This window comes from Notothenia rossii, assembly GCF_949606895.1.
Source record: "Notothenia rossii genome assembly, chromosome: 7".
NCBI lineage: Eukaryota > Metazoa > Chordata > Actinopteri > Perciformes > Nototheniidae > Notothenia > Notothenia rossii.
Genome location: NC_136905.1, coordinates 61455297 through 61477741, shown reverse-complemented (window position 1 = coordinate 61477741; position 22445 = coordinate 61455297). Strand labels below are relative to the sequence as shown.

Below are 22445 nucleotides of genomic sequence, written 5' to 3'. Positions count from 1 at the left end.
CTGGCACTCAGTCTGTTGTCCCACTTCTTCCTCATTCCTCCTTTTTCCTGACTTCCCCTTCTTTCTCCTCTTTCTTCTTATTTCCTTTCCCTCTCATTGATTCACCGCTATTCTGGCAGCTTTCATTTCTCACCACTGCCCTAGTGTGTGGCACCCGCCTCTCACTGCTGACTTATCATTTGCTTTTGGAAGAGAGGGGCAGGGGGGGGTGAAAAACTCAACCTAGATGAGCTGTCTTCCCTTTTTTTTGTGATTACCTCGCCTGATGGGAAAAGACTGCTTGGCTAACCTCAAAATGAGCTCCGGGAGTACATTTCTCTGGCCATTCACCGTTTGAGAGTGGGTTGACAAAGATAAGTGTGTTCATGTTATTTTAAGACAATAGTACTTAACAAAAAACGCTTCCATGATGCAACAAAGCATTGTCATGTTTACACCTTATGTGCAAACTAATAGCAAGCTGTACAAGTATTAGCTGCTTTGAACAGACATCCGATTTTCATATCAATGTGTTCCACTTCCACAACACAACAAAAGTAAACAACAACAAACTGTTCTGTGGGTAGATGAAAATCAATAGAAATCTAAACAATCTGATTGGCTCTTGAATGTAACTGACAGCAGATGTTGCTCCTTGATCGCAGTGTGAACAAATGTAAATGATTTTTGGCCGTCACATGCTCGCTAATTAGCTGCAGAGTGGAGAGTCTGCTTCATTCTTTACTTGTTCATAAACACAGGCCCGTGGCAATCAGTGAGCTAGTTGTTGTTACTTTGTGTTGTTACTTTGGGTTTTAGAGGGGGAGCATTACTCACGCAGACAGATATGAGACTGATAACGAGCAGTGCCACGCAAAACAGGCTTTTGTAATTAATGGCACTCGGGTGCCTCGTAAGCTTTGTGCTTAGCATTCAGATCCATTCATGGTGTGCCAGCCTTGATCCATCTCTCTAATGGCCGGCCCAAGGAGGACAACTGTCAGTGGATAAGGAGGACACATGCTACGAGAGGAAGCAGCCCACACTGAGCTGCAGTTGTGTGTGTTGGGGGGTTCATAGTGAATTATGAACCACTTTAATTGCACTATTTGTAAGTGCTTTACTTTGAGAAAAAGACAGTAGAATCAAAAACAACAATCAAAATATTTTTAGTCACTGTTGGTTTGAGATTCGATTACATTTCCTTTTTGTTTCCTGTAGCAGGATCATTTTGCCCTGACATTTTTTCTTTTGATTAAAGCAATTGTACATTATGCATATTCACTGTCAAGCACAAAGGTCCTTCTCCAGCATACCTGTAGGAAGATGATTCTTAGCAGGCGTTCAGATCATAAACCGCTCCCTGCACACAGGGCTACATTGAATCGGGTATGTTGCTCTAGGTACCGGTGAAAAAAGAAATACCATCCAGGAAATCTACTTTGAGTATCAGATCCCTGAGGTAAAATGAACACTGTGCAGCAGTTTGTAATAGCCAGGGACAGGATTTTACCCCGAAGTTACTGACAAAGTTTCTAATGCAGCAAGTATCTTATCTTTTGTCACGATTGTGTGCTAAACTGAGGTAAAAATTACCATGGATGGAAAATAATGTACTTTAAACCAAAACATGACACAAGAATGTGGACAAAGCATCTCAGACCCCAACCTCTCCATCAGGCCGCATGCCAACCACATCACCAAAACGGCTTTATTCTAGCTTAAGAACATTGCAGAAACATCATACATGCCATACATGACAATCCTGTCACAACCCTACTCCTAGCCTCAGGTCCAGAGATGAAAACACCCTAAAGACTACCAGAAAGCCCCGTACTTGGGTGTCAGAGCCTTCTCTGTTCTTGCACCCTCCCAACTCGCATCAGACCGTCAACCACCCTACCTTCCTGCCAAAAAGCCCTCAAAATCTACATCTTCAGAATTGCCTTTCGTATGGAACTCCCACCCCCCACATCTTAACTCCACCCAATCTGACTGCTTTCTGTCCTAGGGTTTCTTTGTATTTTCTCTAAATTAATTTAATTGCATCTTTTTTTTTTCACTAATATAGGCCTTTGTTTGTTTATTGTACTGTATGCTTGTACGGAATGTTTAGGTGTCTGAGTATTTAGAAAATCACTATATAAATGAAATCTATTATTATTTTAGATGCAACATAAAACCTAAGGAAAAATATAATAACGTTGATTTGACACCCTCTGGCTTACTGGTGGATGCAGTGTGACAGCCATTGAATGGCCTGATTAGATTTGAAATGGTTGCTCAAATATCAGGTTGACACAACAGGCCTTCTTGTACCAAGTAATGATCACTTTTCACAGAAGCAACCGAGTATCATTGCCTCATTGTGCCAATTTAAAACCCATTCAGAGGCCATACGTCTGATAAAATGCTTGTTCATTTGGTACTGATTGGCACAAGGACTGCCTTGTCATTCCTGACATGTTTACTTTCATCTTGTATTAATAATGTTTGGCAGAGATAAGGACAGGCATTGCTTGAACATTGCTGTCAGTATTGTAATCAAATTGTTGTTATTCACACTGCATCTCTTTCGTTCTCTCTCAATTGCTCACTGATGACAGTGTGCAGCTTCGTCCCATTATTTGATGAGGCTAGTGTTTGTTATGATGATGGCACACCACCAGTAGCAAAGTTCACAGTAAAGGTGATTCATATGATAGTCAGGCAGAGACGGAGCATCCCTGGGGAGGTGTGTGCGTATAAGTGCATGTGTGTATGTGTGTGTGTGTGTTCAGTCAGAGGGCGGATGAATGTGCCCACCACTTATTAGAGAAGACTATCATCTGTGAGAGCACATCTTGTTTTTGTTTGTTCTGCCAAGTACCTATCAGAGAATGGCTCATTAAACCACTTGTGTGTGTGTGTGTGTGTGTGTGTGTGTGTGTGTGTGTGTGTGTGTGTGTGTGTGTGTGTGTGTGTGTGTGTGTGTGTGTGTGTGTGTGTGTGTGTGTGTGTGTGTGTGTGTGTGTGTGTGTGTGTGTGTGTGTGTGTGTGTGTGTGTGTGTGTGTGTGTGTGTGTGTGTGTGTGTGTGTGTGTGTGTGTGTGTGTATTAGAACTCACTCATATTGATGGACCAACAAGATCAATCAGCTGAGTTGAGGTGCGAAACCAACCGCACCTTGGGGAGACGGAGGGGGAAATCGAAACGGAGGACATTCGACTTCGACAGCGTCTGGCAAAACGTCAAGATCACTTTAAATAACAATAATCTTGTTTATGTCAGGTAGCCAATAAGTCTCCAAATAAAAAAACAAAAAGCAGATGCATCATTCACATCTAACCGTCAATCTTTTGTCCAGGCATGTCCTGTATTCAGTGAATTGAATCTCAGTGCAACCTATTAGGAACAGTGAGATTTAGGTCTAAAGCACCATTTGTCTTCGGATGCTTTTCTGCTCCAGTGAGGGATTTATTGCCAGCAGTCTAAACTCTTTTTACCTTGTTGAGTGGTAAAAAAATACTGACTTGAGGGATCAATTTACTTAGAGAGCCAGACAGAACTCAAGTTACCTATCCCAAAAGTTTTCTGTGTTGTAGTCTTTCTACAGTAAGTGCCTTCGCTAAGACCAGGCTGAACTCCAGATCGAATCATGTTTTCAAGCGTTTCCGAGAACCCTGATTGAAATTGTCTCTGCTGGCAACACTTCATTAAACTCAAAAGAGATGTTTGTGGGGCTAAGGATGGAGCTCTGATGTCGAATCGTTTACCAGATACCCCTGGAACCAACCAATCGTTGAGATCAGACTGAAAAATAAGTATGCTTGACATGCAGTCCATCCAGGAGCAGCCATGCAAACCCTCATTCGGACTGGCAGCCATAGAAACATGAACTTGGGATGAATGCTTTAAAATGATTCCAGACCAAAAACCATCATCAGTATACAATTGATGGGAGAATGGAGTTGCACACACATCCCCACACTCATGGCAAAAATGCCAGCTTCCTGCTGTAATTGTTTCTCAGTCAGAGCAAGTGGGCTTGATATCTGATCTCTGAGGCAGGCGACAGGAACAGCAGAAGGTGTTGTTGTGAGAGCATCATACGTTGAAGTAGCACTCCTGAGAATGGTCTCATGCCATCATGTCTACTTCCTGTGCATCTTGACACCATTTAATCAGTTTACTACCGCAAAAAGGAGATTTGACTGATTTACATTTGTTGATGCAGAATGAAAAAGTCATCTGTTTGAATGCGCATATCCTTTTTAAAACTACACTTAAGCATCTGATTCTTCGAAACTGGAAACAGTACAACCCCCACAATTAGTTTTGACTTTCTCTTTATTTTTGTACATCCATGTTTAATAACATAACATGTTCTCCTTTGTTATGCATTGGCCTATTAGGGATGTGTGTGGGTGGAGGGTAAGTCAATTCAAGTGTTCATTATATGTATTGTATGGTTGCTGTTGTCATTGAAAAATCAATACAAATATATATAAAAGTACCTTTATAACAAATGGTGTTACTTCACATTGGGCATCAATTGAAGGGCTATCAAATCCATAATGGGAGCTGTTCTGTTGCAGGATTCACTTTGACTTTGCGCTGGTGTCAGATTTGCAGCCCTGCTCTTAAATTAATAAGTAGTCTCAGGCAGATGGAGAAGGAAAGGGAGAGAACGAAAGAGAGGTGCTTTTCTGCCATATGTCTTCCCCGCTGCTGTGTTCACAAGCCTTAAATCAGGTGCTGCAGCGGCGACTCCTTCCACGTCCATCTGACAAGACTAATCTCGTGCTAATTACGGTGAAAAGAACTCTAATTAGTTGCGACACATGGGATTACACGGGAAATGAGGAGAAATGTTTGTTACCTGTGATCCTGTCACTACGTCCCCCGCTGTCGTTGTGAATATGATAAACTCAAATGAGTAGCTTTCACCTCGGAGCTTGCCTTCCCAGTATATAATCATTTTCTCCATATGTGTATTTGATTATTATTGATGTGGAAGAATGGCATTTTGAAATGGTACAAATAGAACTGTCATGAGCTTTTGATGTGCACTGACTTTCAGCCTCTGTCATCTTTTAGTCTGATTAAGTTCACGTGTGACTGAATACTTTTTTCTTTCCTGTTTCTTTTCAGATCCAGACAAGAAATGGATTTTTCATACCTGTGGCGGCGTGGGCCCTGAAGGCCCAACTCCCTCTCAGTGCCTCAACTCCTATAGGTACAGCAACGTCAACGTGACAGTCGGCACCCGTGGGCCTTTCAAAGGCATCCAAATGTGGCTTGTTCAGGAAACTGGCACCTACAGGTAGGGCCGCTGCCTGAGTATAACGCTTACCAAAATCTGTACAACAAATGTTTATGTATTACTGTCTACTGTTTCAAAGTGGCTTTGTAGGATGTACTTATCCTAGTCAGTGTATTCCCACAGTAGATTGTTGGCGGTTATTTTTCTTGTGTTATTTTGTGACTTTTCTAAATCCTAACAAACCAAACTAACTAACTGAGTGATGCAGGGGTAGACCAGCAACTACCATGCTTTGGGAGGTAGACTGGCTCTCTTAATAAATGAGGCTGTTGGATTTATGGTTAAGCACATTTTCTCATTCTGCCTGTGCTGCAGATCCTCTTTTCCCCCTCTGTCTGAAACCAGAGCCTAGTCTGCTCTGATTGGTTAGCTGGCCAGCTCTTTTTTGATTGATCAACCGCTTAAGCCAGCGTCACACTGTCCCGAAATTGACACCCGATGGACACACGAATATGGAATTGTGAATTTCGCACGAAGATGGCCCCGAACCACACGAAGGCAACATTTACATTACATTTAAGACATACAACTGCAACAAAAGTAACAAAAACAATTATGTTAAAGTACTACGATACTGTACTGATATTTTCAGACTTTGTTCTTTACTTTATCCGTCTTTATATGTAGAAGATATTAAGTTTTCTCCGTAATGTTGTTTCCATAGCAACAACAACTTCCTGTCAACTCGCCTTCAAAATAATATATTATATCCTTTTCAGTTTCACAGAACACAAATTGGGTTATTTACATAATATGTTTACATGATTTTTTATTTATTTTTTACATATAATTGTAAAGCAATACATGATTGTCACTAAAAGCCTTGTCTCTACATTAAAATATAAAACATAATTGATTAATTAATTTGAATAAGAATTCAAGTTAGTAGCTATTAAAGGCATAAAAAGACAGAAATGTATAATTCTTTCTTTAATAGAAATGTTTCTTCTGCCCGTAAATTGTCCAAACCGGGCTTTTCTGGATAAGTGCATTTTTAAAACTGAAACCATGCCGGTTTCAATTGGACTAATTGTCACAATTTCTCTGATCAGATGGGTCTCCTCCATTTTGTAGATTGTTTACGACTTTTGAATCCGCATAAAGACATCGGCAAAATCCGGCTTACTTTGAGCATGTGTTTTAAACAGTTTAATCCCTTTGTGAATTGTTTCAACTTCCGCGCTGTCCTTTCATTTCTTCATGCAGCGGGAATCCAAATGAATTAATCCTGAGCTCAATAACCATCAAAGTCACTCCAATAGGGCTCCTTAATTACGCTTTCATCCTCCTTTAACAAAATACTTCACATTCATCCAGTTTGTGACAGTAGTTGTAGCATTTTTGAGACTTTTAAACTTGAATTACCGCTGTTGTGTGTGTGTGTGTGTGTGTGTGTGTGTGTGTGTGTGTGTGTGTGTGTGTGTGTGTGTGTGTGTGTGTGTGTGTGTGTGTGTGTGTGTGTGTGTGTGTGTGTGTGTGTGTGTGTGTGTGTGTGTGTGTGTGTGTGTGTGTGTGTGTGTGTGTGTGTGTGTGTGTGTGTGTGTGTGTTGGGGGGGGGGCGCAACTTCCAACAGGAGTCATTTGGGGGGGCTCTTGGGAAAACAGGTTGGGAACCACTGTCTTAAGCCATCGTATGACCGCCGGTGGAGCTTCTCAGGCTCCGGCAGCAACTTTGTGAGCGGTGGCAAAATCTTTGGCATGCCAAAAAATTGCCGAAGGACCTTGCGAAGGTTCATTTTCGTGTTGAATTTGTGTGTCAATTTTGCCCTTCGTAAGGCCATCGTGGGGGCATCTTGTTATCATCTGTGCCATCGGGCATTCGCCCCGATCAGAGTGAGGGCGAATGCCCGATGGCACCGATGATAACACAAAGATGATACGATTTGACAAGATGCCCTCACGAGTGCCTTACGAAGTTGCCGCTCACGAAGTTGCTGCCGGAGCCTGAGAAACTCCACCGGCGGTCATACGATGGTTCAAAATGCCCTCACGAATGGCCCGATGTTGTTACGATCAGAGCCGAATTTGAACATTTCCTTTATCGTGTGTCCATCGGGTGTCAATTTCGGGACAGTGTGACGCGGGCTTTAGAGATGTCCCCCACCTTATCACATACAATGTGCCATCTACTGTAGGTAAAACACTTACTATGGAAGAGTACTCATACAAAACCACTCATGCTAACTACCCTCTTTTGGTTCTCAATGCATTGCCAGTCAATCTTTACGTACGTACACTCGGCTTCTTGAGCACTCAACATACAAACCCTATAAAATACACACTTATCCTCTCTTTTTTATCATCAGCACTGCGCATTCCAACTCCATTTTTCTCCACAATACAGACTCTTCCTCACGCCCACCTCCTCTACTCTGTGCATCAGCAGCACATCAATCTTCCACAGGCATACAGAGAAATCTCACTATCAGATTTTTGCAGGAGGGAGCAGAGGCTGGAGTAATGGGAGCTAAATAATATGATTCACTCCACATCTGACTCCCATAAAAAAATCCCCCAAAACCACCCGCCTCCAATGCTATGGTTATGGTGTTTGAGGCTTTGGAATACTACAACAATCAGTTAGCACCTTGACCTCATGCATTCTACTGCTCTAGGATTAATGCTGCGGTTTCCTCTACCTTGTGCAGGGATCAATATGTGTCCTATGGGCATTCATGCCCGTTTAAGTTGGATTTGACTTGGATGCCTCAAACACAAAAAATGCGCATCAAAACTTCTAGCCTCCCACATCTACAGGCAGCACAACCACACACCGCTAAGCTCTGCCAAAAGCTTAAAATACCCAACTAACAGCAGCGTGGACAGCTCTGTCTTAACACATGTCCCAGAGTTTTAGAAAAACACCTTCTGTCTCCGCACAAACTCAAGAACTGCGTTCTTGATGCGGCCCGTAAATGGAGCCGACAGACTTTCACAGAGATGAATATGCGCTCTGCATCTCCCAAAAGTCATTAGGCAAACAGCTGAGGTAGCGACTGAGCACCGGGCAGCGTTCTCTCCCCCCAACAAGCACCACCATCGGGAAGAGAAATATCCAATCGCTACCAAACACCGATCAAGTTGTGTCGTTTCTCCCTGGCAAGAAAACTGGAGGATTTGAAATGATTGTCTTCTGCTGCGTGTGTGCTTGTATGTGTGTTTGTGTGCCCATGCAATCTGTAGTCTGTGCTTTCTTTTGTATTTGTTGCCCAAGCGAGGTCAAAAACACCCCAGGTAAAAGTATTTTTTAGGGTTTCCAAATGAATTTTGGTTGTTATTTAATACACTCGCAGGTGGAATACATAAGAACTGTTTTCCAGCCTCAGGTTATTTCTGATAAACAGCTAGTGCCCAGCTTTGAAAATACAATAAATACTTCACCTTAAAATCCTATGAATCCAAAACAATAGACAAAACCAAATGAAAGTAATCAACCGTCCTTTTATTCACTGTATCATCAGGATCAGGATCATGCTAATGACCAGTGTGTTTGTGGCTCTGTGTGTCTTCTGTTTCCAACACAGGATTACAGCCTACGGTGCGGCTGGCGGTCGCAGCGTGTTGGCCATGAGCAGGTCACATGGTGTCTACATCACAGGAGATTTCCTGCTGCGGAGGGGCGAGCTGCTTCACATCCTGGTGGGACAGAAAGGAGAGGACGCATGCCCCAATGTGAGTCTACCATCACGCAGTAAATATGATTTATAGTAGCAAATGAGAGCTGCAATTTTAGAGTATGTCAAGATAAACATTATGGGGGAATTCAAATACAGATTCAATATATGGGGGTCATTTTGAATGGCTATAAGCGATACACTGATTATAAATCGTAAATTAGGAGGCAAACTATTTCTCTTTTATACACCGATAGATGCCTATTATCATTATCTTTTTCCAGGAAATGTAGAAGGATTAAAGTTGTTCAAGCTGAATGATATCACTGCGTCTACACTGTATGACTTGATAGCGGTGGAAGCATACAGCAGTGGACATAGCCGCTCTGATAACGGCTATAAAATGTGGATTACAGTCGTGAAGCCTCGAGTTACAGCCTTCGCGCTGTCCTTTCTTTTGGGAAAAATAAGTTGAATGAGAGGACAAATAAGAACAACTAAACAGTACATTTTTAGGCATTGTTACATTAAACGTTAACAGACTGAAAACACTGTAAAAGCATTAAAACGCAGGAAACATAAGATAGCCCTGAAGCATTCCCTACTTACTTGTCTGTTTTACTCTCATTAGAAACATCATTTACTTGAATTTAATGAACATCAGGCTGATTTTAAGATGACTTCAGACTATTGATTAAGACCAAAAACTCATTAGTACACGTTTTAAAGAAGTAATAGCCTGAATTAAATGTGAAGTAGTTTCTCTTTCATATCTAGTTGCAACCTGTTGTCGTGGTCTGCTTGCCATTTCGAAAAAAATTAAGATTTAAAGTACTTTGCATCAGCTTCCCTTTTTAGGCATCGCCACTTAGAGACATTCTTTGACATTGTTTAACTTTCGGACCATCTATAATTAAATATAATCATCCCTTTGTGTTTTTGGAAAGTAAAATCGATTTAAAATGGGTTATTTATAGTTTTGGATTATTAAAAGGAAAAATATGGTCTTTGGGGAAATGCTCTTTTCCTGTCAGACAGCTGGAGAGGCGTGACTAGTGCTGCCAGAGGTCCAGTGGAACATCGTAAAGAAACAGGCATTTTTTTTGTTATCAAAGAGTAGGGTCCATACCAGCAAACTGGACACTGACTTTTACATGCTGTTAATTGTGCTGCAGCTGAGCAGCTCATTAGCGTACTAGTCTGCAGTGCCGTATCCCTGGTGAATGTTTGTTTTGGGGCTCTTAGACAAGCTAATGTGCAGGAGACGCACTGTATGTGAGGGTTGTAAGTTAGATAAGAATGAGGTTTTAGCAGAAAAGCTAATGTGGTTGTTGTGCAGAGTACGTAGCTCTGGTGTTGTGTATTAGGCTGGTGGTAGAATCTTTTTGTGCCTCTGATCTGCGTGTGATAGAACGCAGACCTTGATTGGCTGTGTTGAAATAAGTTCTCCCTCTACGAGACGAATACCAATCAGTACTCCGTCAAATGAATGCTAAACTAGGTGACGCATCATAAAAACTAAAAATTAAGATTCCTCCTTTTGGTTTCTGATTTATTTCAGGAGAAAACATTAAGTGATTGACATAGCAGACACACGCTGCAGTAGACCAAAAAAATATGTTGGAAATTAATAAAACTTTGACATTCTGAAATTCAAGGCAGAATCAAGTAATTCCCCTCATGTTCCCCGACCTCACCCTGGCCACCCGTGCTCTGAATCGTGAACATTTTTGCCACCAACCACAGTTTAAACCTGCGATGGAAGCCTTCACGGATCTCCCCACTGTCTCTCTTAAGCTTCCTTGTGTTGACTTGCCAGGTGTGGCTGTCATCCATTATGCTCTGGAGATTCTTCCCTGGCAGCAGCACAGCATGCTTCCCCTCCCAGTTCCACACACTGAGAATAAAACCCTCACAATCCCTCTAGTCGCCAATGAAACCATCCATCATCTGCTATTTAAACGTTTGAAAACGAAACCCTGTTCCGCCACTGAAAATAAAGAGAAAGGGAGGTTAGTTGACAAAGTGTTTATTATTGCTGCTTTTAAGAGAAGGAAACATACATTGTTTGACATTGTTTGTTGTATAGAAAGCAGGGTGCAAAGGTAACTTTTGTACGGTGGCCAACAGGTGCAAACACGTCTGTTAAAGGTAGGGTAGGTCAATTTGGAGAAACCAGCTCGAGTGCGCTAGAATTTGAAAATCTGCCACTTCCTTACAGAGCCCCTCCTCCAACACACACGAACGCGCACATGACCAAGGAGGGCACGAGATAAGTTTGTGCACAGATGGAAGGCTGACAGGCAGGTAGTTCATCCAGTTACTTTAGCCGGGCCGGCTCAGATGATTGGTCGTGCTTTTTACAGTGCTACGGCTTCCACAGATGAAATGTTCTTATTTATTGGCAAAGCATTTCATGTATTCATTGTATCGAGATGTTAAGAGCATTCCATGGAATATAACAAAAAGTGTTTCTGAAATAAATTACATACCCCACCTTTAAGAGTATGGATTTTGTCAATATATTTGAAATGACAAGGTTAGCTAGCTAGCTAGCTTACAGGACATCTGAAATAATATGAGAAGGAATCATGCAATCACATTGCTAAAATAAGCAATAAAAACGTACATATTAGGTAAATAAGGCCCCCGCATACGTGCCTGGACACTCCACCGCCCACCACATAAGTCAGCTGAAGTGCCCAATGTCTTTCCTAACTTTACTTTCAGCCGGCAGAACGTGTAAACAGTACCTGCAGGGAGGGGTCTTCACCACTATCACCAAGTTATTAGTTTTTAACCAGGGTGCCTTGAAGTGCTCAGTGTAGACAGCAGAGAGAGACTGGCCTGTTCCAGAGTGAGCCTGAAGTCGTTTAATGTTCCTTTTCTTATTTGCCCCTCTTCTTCAGCAGCTCTCTCCAAAGGGTCGCTCCGAAGGTTATGTGTGCTGTAGTACAGAGTTTCTCACAACTAGCCTTTCCTCGGGTCAAAGTATGAGTATACTAATTATTTTTGAATACTTTTTATATACTATGTCCTCTCTGTGCGTGTCTTTCTCCTTCTTCCGTTCAAACATCCTTGTGTCGTTTTTTCCTCTCTTAGACACAACCTTAGAGTTAGAAGCTGCAATGACAGAGCAGGTTGAGAGGGGGAATGACTTGAAAAAGGCTCACCTGAGAACGCCTCAATGCACTCTCTTTACCTCCTCCACTGTCAATCAAAGTCACCAAAGTCCCGCCCCCACCTCCCTCCCGTCCTCTCAGAGTTTCGGTTCAGACAGATGAGGGGAGAGGAAACTCATGTCCCCTCACTCTCATAGGACTAGCTCCAGGCAGCTCAGCATAATTGCACACACAAGGCAGACACTCAATTCACAAAACCTCAGCAATGCAAAGTCCCTGCATCACTTGCCAAAAAAACATCATGTTCCATTTTTATAAAGGGACTTGATTTCTTGGAAGACATCAAACTAAATATCTGGCTTTATTAGTTAACATGATTACTCAATTTAAAATACACTGACGGTATAGTCATTGTGGATTGTTTCAAACCATGCATTTGTTGATGTTGTCCTTTGGAGCCTTTGAGTTTAAAAAGGACATTCTGCTCATTTTCACGTTCATGTTTGTATTTTTTGCTTCTAATGTGACATATTTACTTAATTTAGTGTTCAAAAAGTGCTTTATTTTTTACATGGCCCGCAATAGAAGTGCAAGTGTTTTTTTTGGGAACTAAACAAAGGAGTCCAATGGTGTGGGAGTGTGGAAGAGGGAACTTTCAAATGTTTACCTTGCAGACAATGTAGATGCACAAAGATCTATATAACACACTACATGAAAGGGAAACCCCTAAAAAGCACAATTTAAGTTTTTTGCCATGGCATTTTGTATATTTATAACCAAAATGGACTCTAGAAGGTGGAGCAAACCACAACAAAAGTCTTGCAATTAACGTTTATAAACTGAGACAAAAAATTCGATTTTTTTCATAAAGCTATTTAAAGGGTTTTTAGTGATTTTCGATTCATGGGACTTTTCATTCATTCTATTTTTTTAACAATCCTTTAACTCTGCAAAATAACAAACTATTCAGTATATATGTTGAATGCATTTTTGTCAAATCTTTCTTTGGGAAATATTTTCCGGAGTTGTCTTATTCAGTCAGTAATACGTGGTTTTACAATAGACAGGAAATCAGTAAATAGCAGACTGAATTGTCATATAGAGGCAGCATTGGTTCTTGCCTCTCAGTTCCTGTGTGCATCTGGATATTTCTGCTTGGTGTTTGTTCACCATTATAATGATAAAGCCTTTGACTAAGCAGCAGCTGTGGCTTGGCAACTGCTCAAGTCTCTCACACACACAACTGACATGCATGGAGAGAGCATGAAAGCAATTCTTATGTGAGCTGACATCTCTCTCTCTCTCTCTCTCGCTCTCTCTCTCTCTCTCTCTCTCTCGCTCGCTCGCTCGCTCCCTCTCTCTCTCTCTCGCTCTATCTCTCTCTCTCACGTGCGCTCTCTCTCGCTCTCTCACTCGCTCTCTCTCTCTCTCTCTCCTTGCCTACAGATCAACCCTATGCTGAATAAGATCTGCCAGGAACAGAGCGCCCCCATGTCCAACAAAACCCAAGTGAAAGGGGGTGGAGGAGGAGGGGGCGGGGCCACATATGTGTTCAAGGTAAGTAGGTGATGATGGGCAGGCAGATACTTTTAGACTTTATATTTTGAGAACTGCATCATTTGTGGAGATGTCATTTGTCTCATAATGTATTACATATTCAAATGCAGGGATTGGGGATGCTCTCTACCATTCAAGCTATTGATATCACTGAGATAGTAGTTATTGTCTTATTTTCACTACTTTATCAATGAACATGACTCACTGGAGTTATTTGCTCGTTGTAATCTCACATCAAGCATAGAAGCTGACCAACATCCCAATACATTTGTTCTAAATGAAGTTCCACTTTTTAAAATACCTGAATTTGCTTTCTTACACCATGGTAATGGAAAATAATTAAAAACGTATTTTCAAGGGAAGTTTCCTTTCCTATTCCTTTGATGTGCATACACTAAATGTAACTGTATTAATATATACATGTATATAAATACCCAGGTGGTAAAAGATGTGTTCATCCCCCTCATCATCGCTGCTGGGGGAGGGGGCCGGGGCTACAGCAGCCTATCAGAGATGCAGCTGGAGCAGATGGACTATGACCCCAGCCAACCGGGACGCAACGGGAAGTCAAGTGCTGCAGGTTCGCTAAACACAGCTTTGATGTGTGTGTGTGTGTGTGTGTGTGTGTGTGTGTGTGTGTGTGTGTGTGTGTGTGTGTGTGTGTGTGGGGGTGTGTGTGTGTGTGTGTGTGTGTGTGTGTGTGTGTGTGTGTGTGTGTGTGTGTGTGTGTGTGTGTGTGTGTGTGTGTGTGTGTGTGTGTGTGTGTGTGTGTGTGTGTGTGTGTGTGTGTGTGTGTGTGTGTGTGTGTGTGTGTGTGTGTGTGTGTGTGTTCCCAAAGCAGTCAGAAGGAGTGAACTGCACACAATGGTCTCAATATTGGCCCTTTCTATGCAGAGAGCCTCTTTGCATGAATAGTCTAAATCACTTCGCCAGTTATAGTGAAATGATGAGTGTCCATACAGGGTTTCTGATAACTAACAGGACTTATAATTGGGGGGGTGCTCAAACTTGTTCATTTTGTGATACAGAAAAAGGAGGCAACGATGGCTTTGTCATGGATAATGACTGAATAAAGCCCCTTTACATGTCCTTATTTGAAAATGCGTGCGAAAAAAAATGATTATTATTATATAAACTATTACAAACAAGTTATCCTCTATCCCTCCTTTCTCAATTCTAACAATTTCCTTTTCCCCTCCACAATTGCCTTTGGAAGCACCCTGAGGCCCCCCCGATCAGACCCCGGTAGCTCAGGCTGATCCCTCACAACAAATCAGTCATACTCTGCCACATGGATAATGGCAATCGGATGCAAAAAAAAGGCAAATTGCACTTTATGAGCACTGTAATACCATTAACACAATATCTTTTGTGAATCAGATGGGGCAGATAGAGGATGCAAATGATGCACAATTCACCTGTTAGTGCATAGTTTGTGTCTACAGTTGTGTGTGTTTTAGTGAGAGAGCTTGGTCCAGGGAGAAGCAGTATAGTGAGTGTGTATGAGATGAACAGATAACTAATACCCCATTACAGAACTGTTGTATTGTATTCTGCTCTGCATGGCCACAAACTAATAAGCCCAGTTTACAGATAGCCCGAAGTGGAAGTGTTTATTTGTGTGTCTGCCTGTAAACACAATCATTTATCCCAGAAGGCATTTACCTCTGCCTTAATTCATACGTTTCATATACGTTCCCACTCGCTGTGCCAGTGTTTGTGTTTTGGCTAAAACAAAACAAAGCTAGGGCCTGCTCATAATTATTCATATGGATCCCTGTGTATCCCGTCATTACCGGTCAGAATTACCAGTGTGATGCTCCACCCATGCCGGCTGCATTATTCATGTGGTCTGAGTTTAAAGTGTTCAGAAAACATTTTTTCAAAGCCTTTTTCAAATCTGGTGAATGAAAAGTCAAATATTCAGCATTTCCTTGTGGTTTGTTGCTAATGTGGTGAGATATTTGTTTTTGTTTCTGTCTCTCGGACTTCAGAGAGGGAGGAAAATGAAAGGGGAACATTTACTTTTAACTTTATTAGCTATAACTTTAATCTCCTGTTACCAGGTTTCTTCAAAGGGATTTATGTTTCTGTGGTCTCTGCTCTGTGTTTAATAAGTTATTGCAGAGTGTGTGGGTGCGTGTTTGTAAACATACCTGATAATTGGTGTGTGCGTGCCTCATCTTTCCTGAACATTTTCCCAATGAAGAGCTCTTTCTGTGTCTTTCTCTCTTTCTTCCTTTTCGAAATGAATTTTTGAATTTGTCTTGTGTGAACTCTGGACAAATAATCAGTTCCACACATTGTCCAGGTAGTCCTGGTCAAAAGTGCTCTCACTTACTCTGCTGCTCTGCTTGTCATTTGGTCATACAGCCAGTCTCTTGCCACTCTTTGATTTTGTCTGATGACATTTTTGACGTCAACATTTACAGACCAAGATTCCCTAAAGGGGCCCTATCATGCTTTTTGGGGTTTCCCCCTCCTGTAGTGTGTTACATAGGTTTGTGTGCATGTGCAGGTCTGCAAAGGCTAAAATCCCAAAGTTCCCCCCAGAGGGAGTTTCTCTCTAATCTGACCCTATACAACAGAGCCAGCCAGCTAACCAATCAGAGCAGACTGAGCTCTGGTTTCAGACAGAGGGTGAAAAGAGGTGCTGCAGCACAGGCAGTATGAGAAAAATAAATAGCTTTTTGAAAATGTAAGCATTTAGAATTAGAAATGGCGTCTTGTCATCTCTCCAATTTGAAATGTTTTGTTCTTCCCCCTCAGGTTTTAGTTTTCTTCCGGTTTCCCACCAGCTGGAATAGAAACTCGCCCACAATCTGGCATTAAAAGCCTGATGCCATGCCATTGTTCCTGTAACCCAGAGAATACAAAATAAATTACAGACTGAACCGAAAGCCCATTTGTCAGACAGTCCGTTAACAAAATCACAAACGCCCATTTCGCTGAAGGCCCATTGTTCCAAAAAAAAAAACATACTCTACTTGCGATGCAAAAAAAGTGCATGGCTTATTATTATTCAGAATGAGGGCGAAGGCATGACCCGCCCCTCTCTGCCTCTGGTGATCCTGACATTTGCGTCCTCACACAGCGCTCCTCCGGGTAATGTGCAGATCATTGCAGAGTTGCTGTGCATATCTGAGTGGAGTCCTTGCTCCACAGCGTGTTGCTCCACATCATGTGACAGGGTTGTTGTGTTTGGTGACAGGTGGAGGCGGAGGCTGGAACGACACTGCTCCTGTCAGTCAGGGGGGCAGACCTCTGGTGCTGGGGGGCCAGGAGGGCAGGCCTGTCAAAAGTTCTGGCAGACTCGCGGTGGCTTCGGGGCGGCGGAGGGGGGTGTTTGTCCGGGGGCGCTGCCGGAGGATACAGAGGTTAGTGCAAGAGATCTGCAAGGTTTTTCTAGAACGTCCAGTGCTGGGAATTACAAAGCACAAGGCATGAAAAGATACGAAAATAAAAACGTAACACAGAAGTAATGCAAATAATAAGCAAAATGCAAATACCTGTAAACGTTAGATTACACTGGGGTTTATCACACACTAGGTTCATATCTAAACATAATCTACCATGAGAATGTGGCGTACTAGCTGCAGAACACTCACATATATTTTCTAAATGCCACCAAATATTAATGTTCTGGAAAAGTGTGCACACAATTCGGATAAAATAAACTATGATTTTATTTCTGTATCAGCCACCTTGTAATTTGTATGTATTTTTTTATTTGAGACAGCAAAATGTAAAAAAACGGAATAGATACAGTCAAAATGTTGTTGATGTCCGTGATGAAAATCCCTACCAAGCAATAATGGATAGAGACAATAGAGAAAATCTACACAATGGGAAAACTGACATATTTTCAGATTGCAAAAGCACAGAATATAAAAAAGCATGTTATTTATGAAATGGCACTGAAGTTTTGTCACATGATTCTAGGTGGTAACACCTCGCTGGATAACAATCCCAAACACGATGGTGACGATGGCACCTCCTTCCTCGGCCCAGAAGGAGAGCCCTTCCTCTACCCGCTGAAAGGTAATGTGACACACTAGTCGTTTATTTTCAGTGTTTGATAACGTTGTGTTTTTTTAGGTTTGAGGGTCTATGTGTTTGTACTTTGAGAAAAGCTGTCTTTGCTGTTGACATATTAACTCTTAAATGACCAATCACATTTATATATTATACACTGAACAAAAATATAAACGCAACACTTTTGTTTTTGCTCCCATTTTTCATGAGATGAACTCAAAGATCTAAAACATTTTCTATATACACAAAATAACAATTTCTCTCAAATATTGTGAGCACTTCTCCTTTGCCGAGATAATCCATCCCACCTCACAGGTGTGGCATATCAAGATGCTGATTAGACAGCATGATTATTGCACAGGTGTGCCTTAGGCTGGCCACAATAAAAGGGCACTCTGAAACGTGCAGTTTTGCTTTATTGGGGGGTCTGGGGGGGCCCGAAAACCAGTCAGTATCTGGTGTGAGGGTTAGGATTAGGGTTAGGGTTAGGGTTAGGGTAATGTTGTGATTCGAGTGGCCTGTGTTCGTTGTCCATAACATACGCCTGCCCATACCATAACCCCACCACCACCATGGGCCACTCGATTCACAACATTACCCTAACCCTAACCCTAACCCTAACCCTAATCCTAACCCTCACACCAGATACTGACTGGTTTTCGGACCCCCCCAGACCCCCCCAATAAAGCAAAAATGCATGTTTAAGGGTGGCCTTTTATTGTGGCCACCCTAAGGCACACCTGTGAACTAATCATGCTGTCTAATCAGCATCTTGATATGCCACACCTGTGAGGTGGGATGGATTATCTCGGCAAAGGAGAAGTGCTCAATATCACAGATTTTTTCAGATTTGTGAACAATATTTGAGAGAAATGGTTATTTTGTGTATATAGAAAATGTTTTAGATCTTTGAGTTCATCTCATGAAAAATGGGAGCAAAAACAAAAGTGTTGCGTTTATATTTTTGTTCAGTATATGTATATATATTTGGAAAATAAATAGATTTCTACTTTCTACATTACACTTAAATTAACCCTTAGATGCATAAGTGGGTCGTTTTGACCCGGTGAGGTGGTTTTCTCAGAGTATCTTTGTAATTACATTTTTGATCATTTCATATTCCAGCTATTCCTCAAAAAACATTATTTGGATATCATGCCATTCCATTTTTGATTTACATTTTTAAATGTTTTAGTTTTTGTATTTCTACCCCAAGCTTCCATAAGTGGGTCAAAAATGACCCGCATGCATTTTCTATGGAATCTTTTTTTTTTTAAATGTAAATAAAATGTCTAAAATTATAAATAGTAAAACATTTGATATCAAATATTTCTAGTGTGAACCAAAATATAATACTACATATTATACAAGTGGCATAAAAACACATATTATTCTAATACGGGTCCTTTTTGACCCACTTATGGAAAAGTGTAGGGTCCAGTGCATCCAAGGGTTGAACTGTATCAAACTCATATAACAACATTAATATGCCCCCATCACTCCATTATTACACCCATATTAAACCCATGTTACACATGGTCACAGCCTGTCAAATGACTGTTTCCCCCAGGATACAGCACTAGAAACACAGTTTGACAAATGATGACCCTTCATACATCATTTTAAATAACCTTTTGCCTCAGCTATGTAAGAAAATAGGAAAAAAAGGAGAAATGGAAAACTGAAGTGCCTTTTTTTTGTAATTGTCTTCCATTAGGGCTGTAGCAAAGTACGCACTGATATCCCTCCCATTGAGCTTGAATAGGCTGATGCTGTCTGGTGAAGCAGTGCTCCTCTCAACTGCCACAATCCTCATTTCGTCATTACACTCACTTTATTTCCTCTGGTGGAACAAGACTTAGGAGTGAATACCAGCTCTGTCAAAGTGGTATACTGGCTTTTAAACTTCACAGAAGTGTACTGTTATTGAACAACACATTCCTCGGCTGTGGCTCTGACTGGTGAACATGCTGAGATGTTCTAGTTTCTGGTGTCATTTAAAGAAGGAAAATCAATTTCCTATTTTAGCTATTTAACCTAAAAAATTAATAAGAAGATCTAAACTTAAGGGGACATAGTATTCCATATTATTTTGGTGTTTTTATGTGAAAGATGAATCATCTTTCTCATACCTGCTGAATAAAGCTGTATTCACCCCTATTAAAGATACTCATATGTGGGGCTCGTATATTGTATACTCGTATGTTCTAATGAGCCAGCTTGTGATGTAAGAAGGTTACATTTATATTGGTTGTTGCTCACAGGTTTTCTGACCAAGAAAACATACCATCACTAAATGAATGAGATTTTCATAATACACCCCCCTACTGTATGTGCACCCCCTTTAAGATACAACTGTAGTTCAATCTGTGTTTTTCTTCCAGCAACAGCTCCTGGATACCTTTAATGTCCCCATTTGGTAGACTCGTGACAAGAAAATAACAACTTTTATGACAGATAATAAAGATTAACATTGGGAATATAGCCAGAATCTATTTATGTCTTTTTGATGTCTTTATTAGGATCCCCATTAGCACTAACATGAGAATTGCTATTCTTCCTGGGGTCCTCACACACACAACACATACATAAACATACATACAACAAAATTCAAACAAAACAAAACAGCTCATCATTTCATGCAATTTACAGCGCGTATGAAATGAAAACTAAAAAGGTCATCCAGCTATCGCCATCCTAAGGCCAAACAAAAGTAAATACAAATAAGTATAAATACTAATAATATATGCATACATAGCCACAGGCACAGTTCAAATGTACTTTATAATACTTTTTTTTTTTAAATGAGCAACCTTTTGAAGTGTACTTGAGAATGTTCCTGAATGATATGGACGGGTAAAGACTTCCAGCTGACCATGGCTCTGTACAGTATGACTGTTTTCTGTCCCTTATTTGATTTAGATGTGGGTAATACAAACCTTCCTTCTATTGTATGCCGTGTTTGATAGTTATGTTGAGCATTCTGCGCCTTTGTGATAATATAGGTGAGTGAGTCACTGTAATATTTCTGACAACATTTAACAAAAGACCTCTGTTGGACACTTAACCATTTCATTGACTCTGGTTCTGTAGGAGCACTGCAGTGCACATCGTGCTGCCTTATTTTGTGCTACTTGTAGTTTGGTTAAATCTTTCTCTGCAGCATAGATCAAATAACCAAACAATAATCAAGCTGTGACAGAACCAAAGCATCCAGAACTTGTCTACTGACATCTATTGGCAAATATTTTACAACTCTTTTTACAAGTGACACACCCCTTGCCATTTTACATACAACATTATCAATTGGTTTAGACCAAGATAATTTATGATCCAGGGTTATACCTAGCAATTGTGTCTCCTTGACCTGTTCAATTTGAATATGGTTTAAATGTACTTGCAATTTTGGTTCACCTTTGAACTGATGATTTGATCCTATTAATAAAGATTTTGTTTTTCCAGCATTAAGTACTAACTTATTATTTATAACCACTCTGATATCAGTTGTAGATCTGTATTCATAACATTTGTAAACTCTCCTATAGTCTATACTTCTGTTTATATTTGTAATGGTTAAAGTTTTTATATTCCTGCAAAAGGAAAATGTCCACTTCCTGTTTTAGAAATGCGTGCAGGAAAAGAGCTAAGGAAAGACATGATTTATAACCAGTGAATTACCAGAAGGCTAAAGTCATTATTGTAACACACAGGGCGAGATGTCAGGTATTATCTGTAATTGTATCACTTCAAAGGTCATGTTTAAGGGCATCCGTGGTTTGGATATGTGATCACAAATGGTGACGGCAGTCCTTTTCTCCTCAGCTTGAAGTGCACAGGCAGGTTTTCAAGCTCAAATAAAAACAGTAGGTGCTGCCGGACAACCCTGCTGTGTGCACTGAAAGAACTTTAAAGAGGATCAAAGTTCACAGCTAATGTTGAAAGAAGCAACCAGATTGCATGAATCCCAACACAGAAGAGTGCATTGACGCAAGTCCTTCTTTAGTTGATTGAGAGACTGCGTTTAAGGGAAGTACAATGATCTGTGCAGGTATAACTGTCTTGCTTTGATAGAAGATCAACTGTTTCACTGTTACAATAATATCATTAAGAAATGTGAAAAATGAAGTCAAGAAATGATCGTCACCTTTCTCACTTAGGGAGTGTATTAAAGATCTAGAGAGAAACACAATCTGCATTCCTCCATCGAAACCCTTCAATGGTTTATATGTCAGACTTATGTATTTGTACTTATAAAGCTGATAATGGAATGAGAGGAAATGGATTCCTGCAGATGAGTGCATTTGCCTTACTACGCCGTACAAGCTTCCACAGAGCAGAAACCACTTTATGTTAGATGATGTGTCCAAGCTTGCTATGTTGTCTAAAATGAAGAGGATTGGTTCCTTTTTGATGCAGTAATGGCTGTAAACGGGTTCCTAAAACTCCTTGTGCAGTGAAGGGCGGAGAGTCTGCAGGTTTGGTTCCAGCCTCAGAGACCACAGCCGCAGATCGTTTCACAGATTAGCACAACTTCAGTTCCAATCAGTCAATTTAGTTTACGGTAAGAAAAGACTGGAATGGAAATGTGTGCGCTCTCAATCCTCCACACAGCACGGAGGCACCCTGGCTCCATTCAGCTCTGATAGCTTGGACTGGATCAGTAGCGCTATTCACCAAATGAAATCACGCTGGGGATGAAAGCACAGTGAAGCTGAATAGGAAAACTGATGCCTTATGTATTCTCACTTTTAACCCTGTTTTAGTTTTCAGGTGGTAGGCTTTGGTCAAAATACTCCACCAGGCCACAGCAGTAACACAACACTGTGTAACGACC

At 41.1% G+C, this 22445-nt stretch overlaps 1 protein-coding gene across 1 annotated transcript in view; it reads left to right on the top strand.

Annotated features, from left to right (window-relative positions):
• Positions 1-22445, top strand: part of LOC307046426 (ALK tyrosine kinase receptor-like) — a 514312-nt gene that overhangs the window by 470934 nt on the left and 20933 nt on the right. The window contains 8 exon segments of the mRNA XM_079692820.1: positions 5112-5283; positions 8808-8955; positions 13466-13576; positions 14015-14156; positions 16788-16853; positions 16856-16900; positions 16903-16953; positions 17519-17617. Of these exon segments, the coding sequence (XP_079548946.1) occupies positions 5112-5283; positions 8808-8955; positions 13466-13576; positions 14015-14156; positions 16788-16853; positions 16856-16900; positions 16903-16953; positions 17519-17617 (834 nt within the window).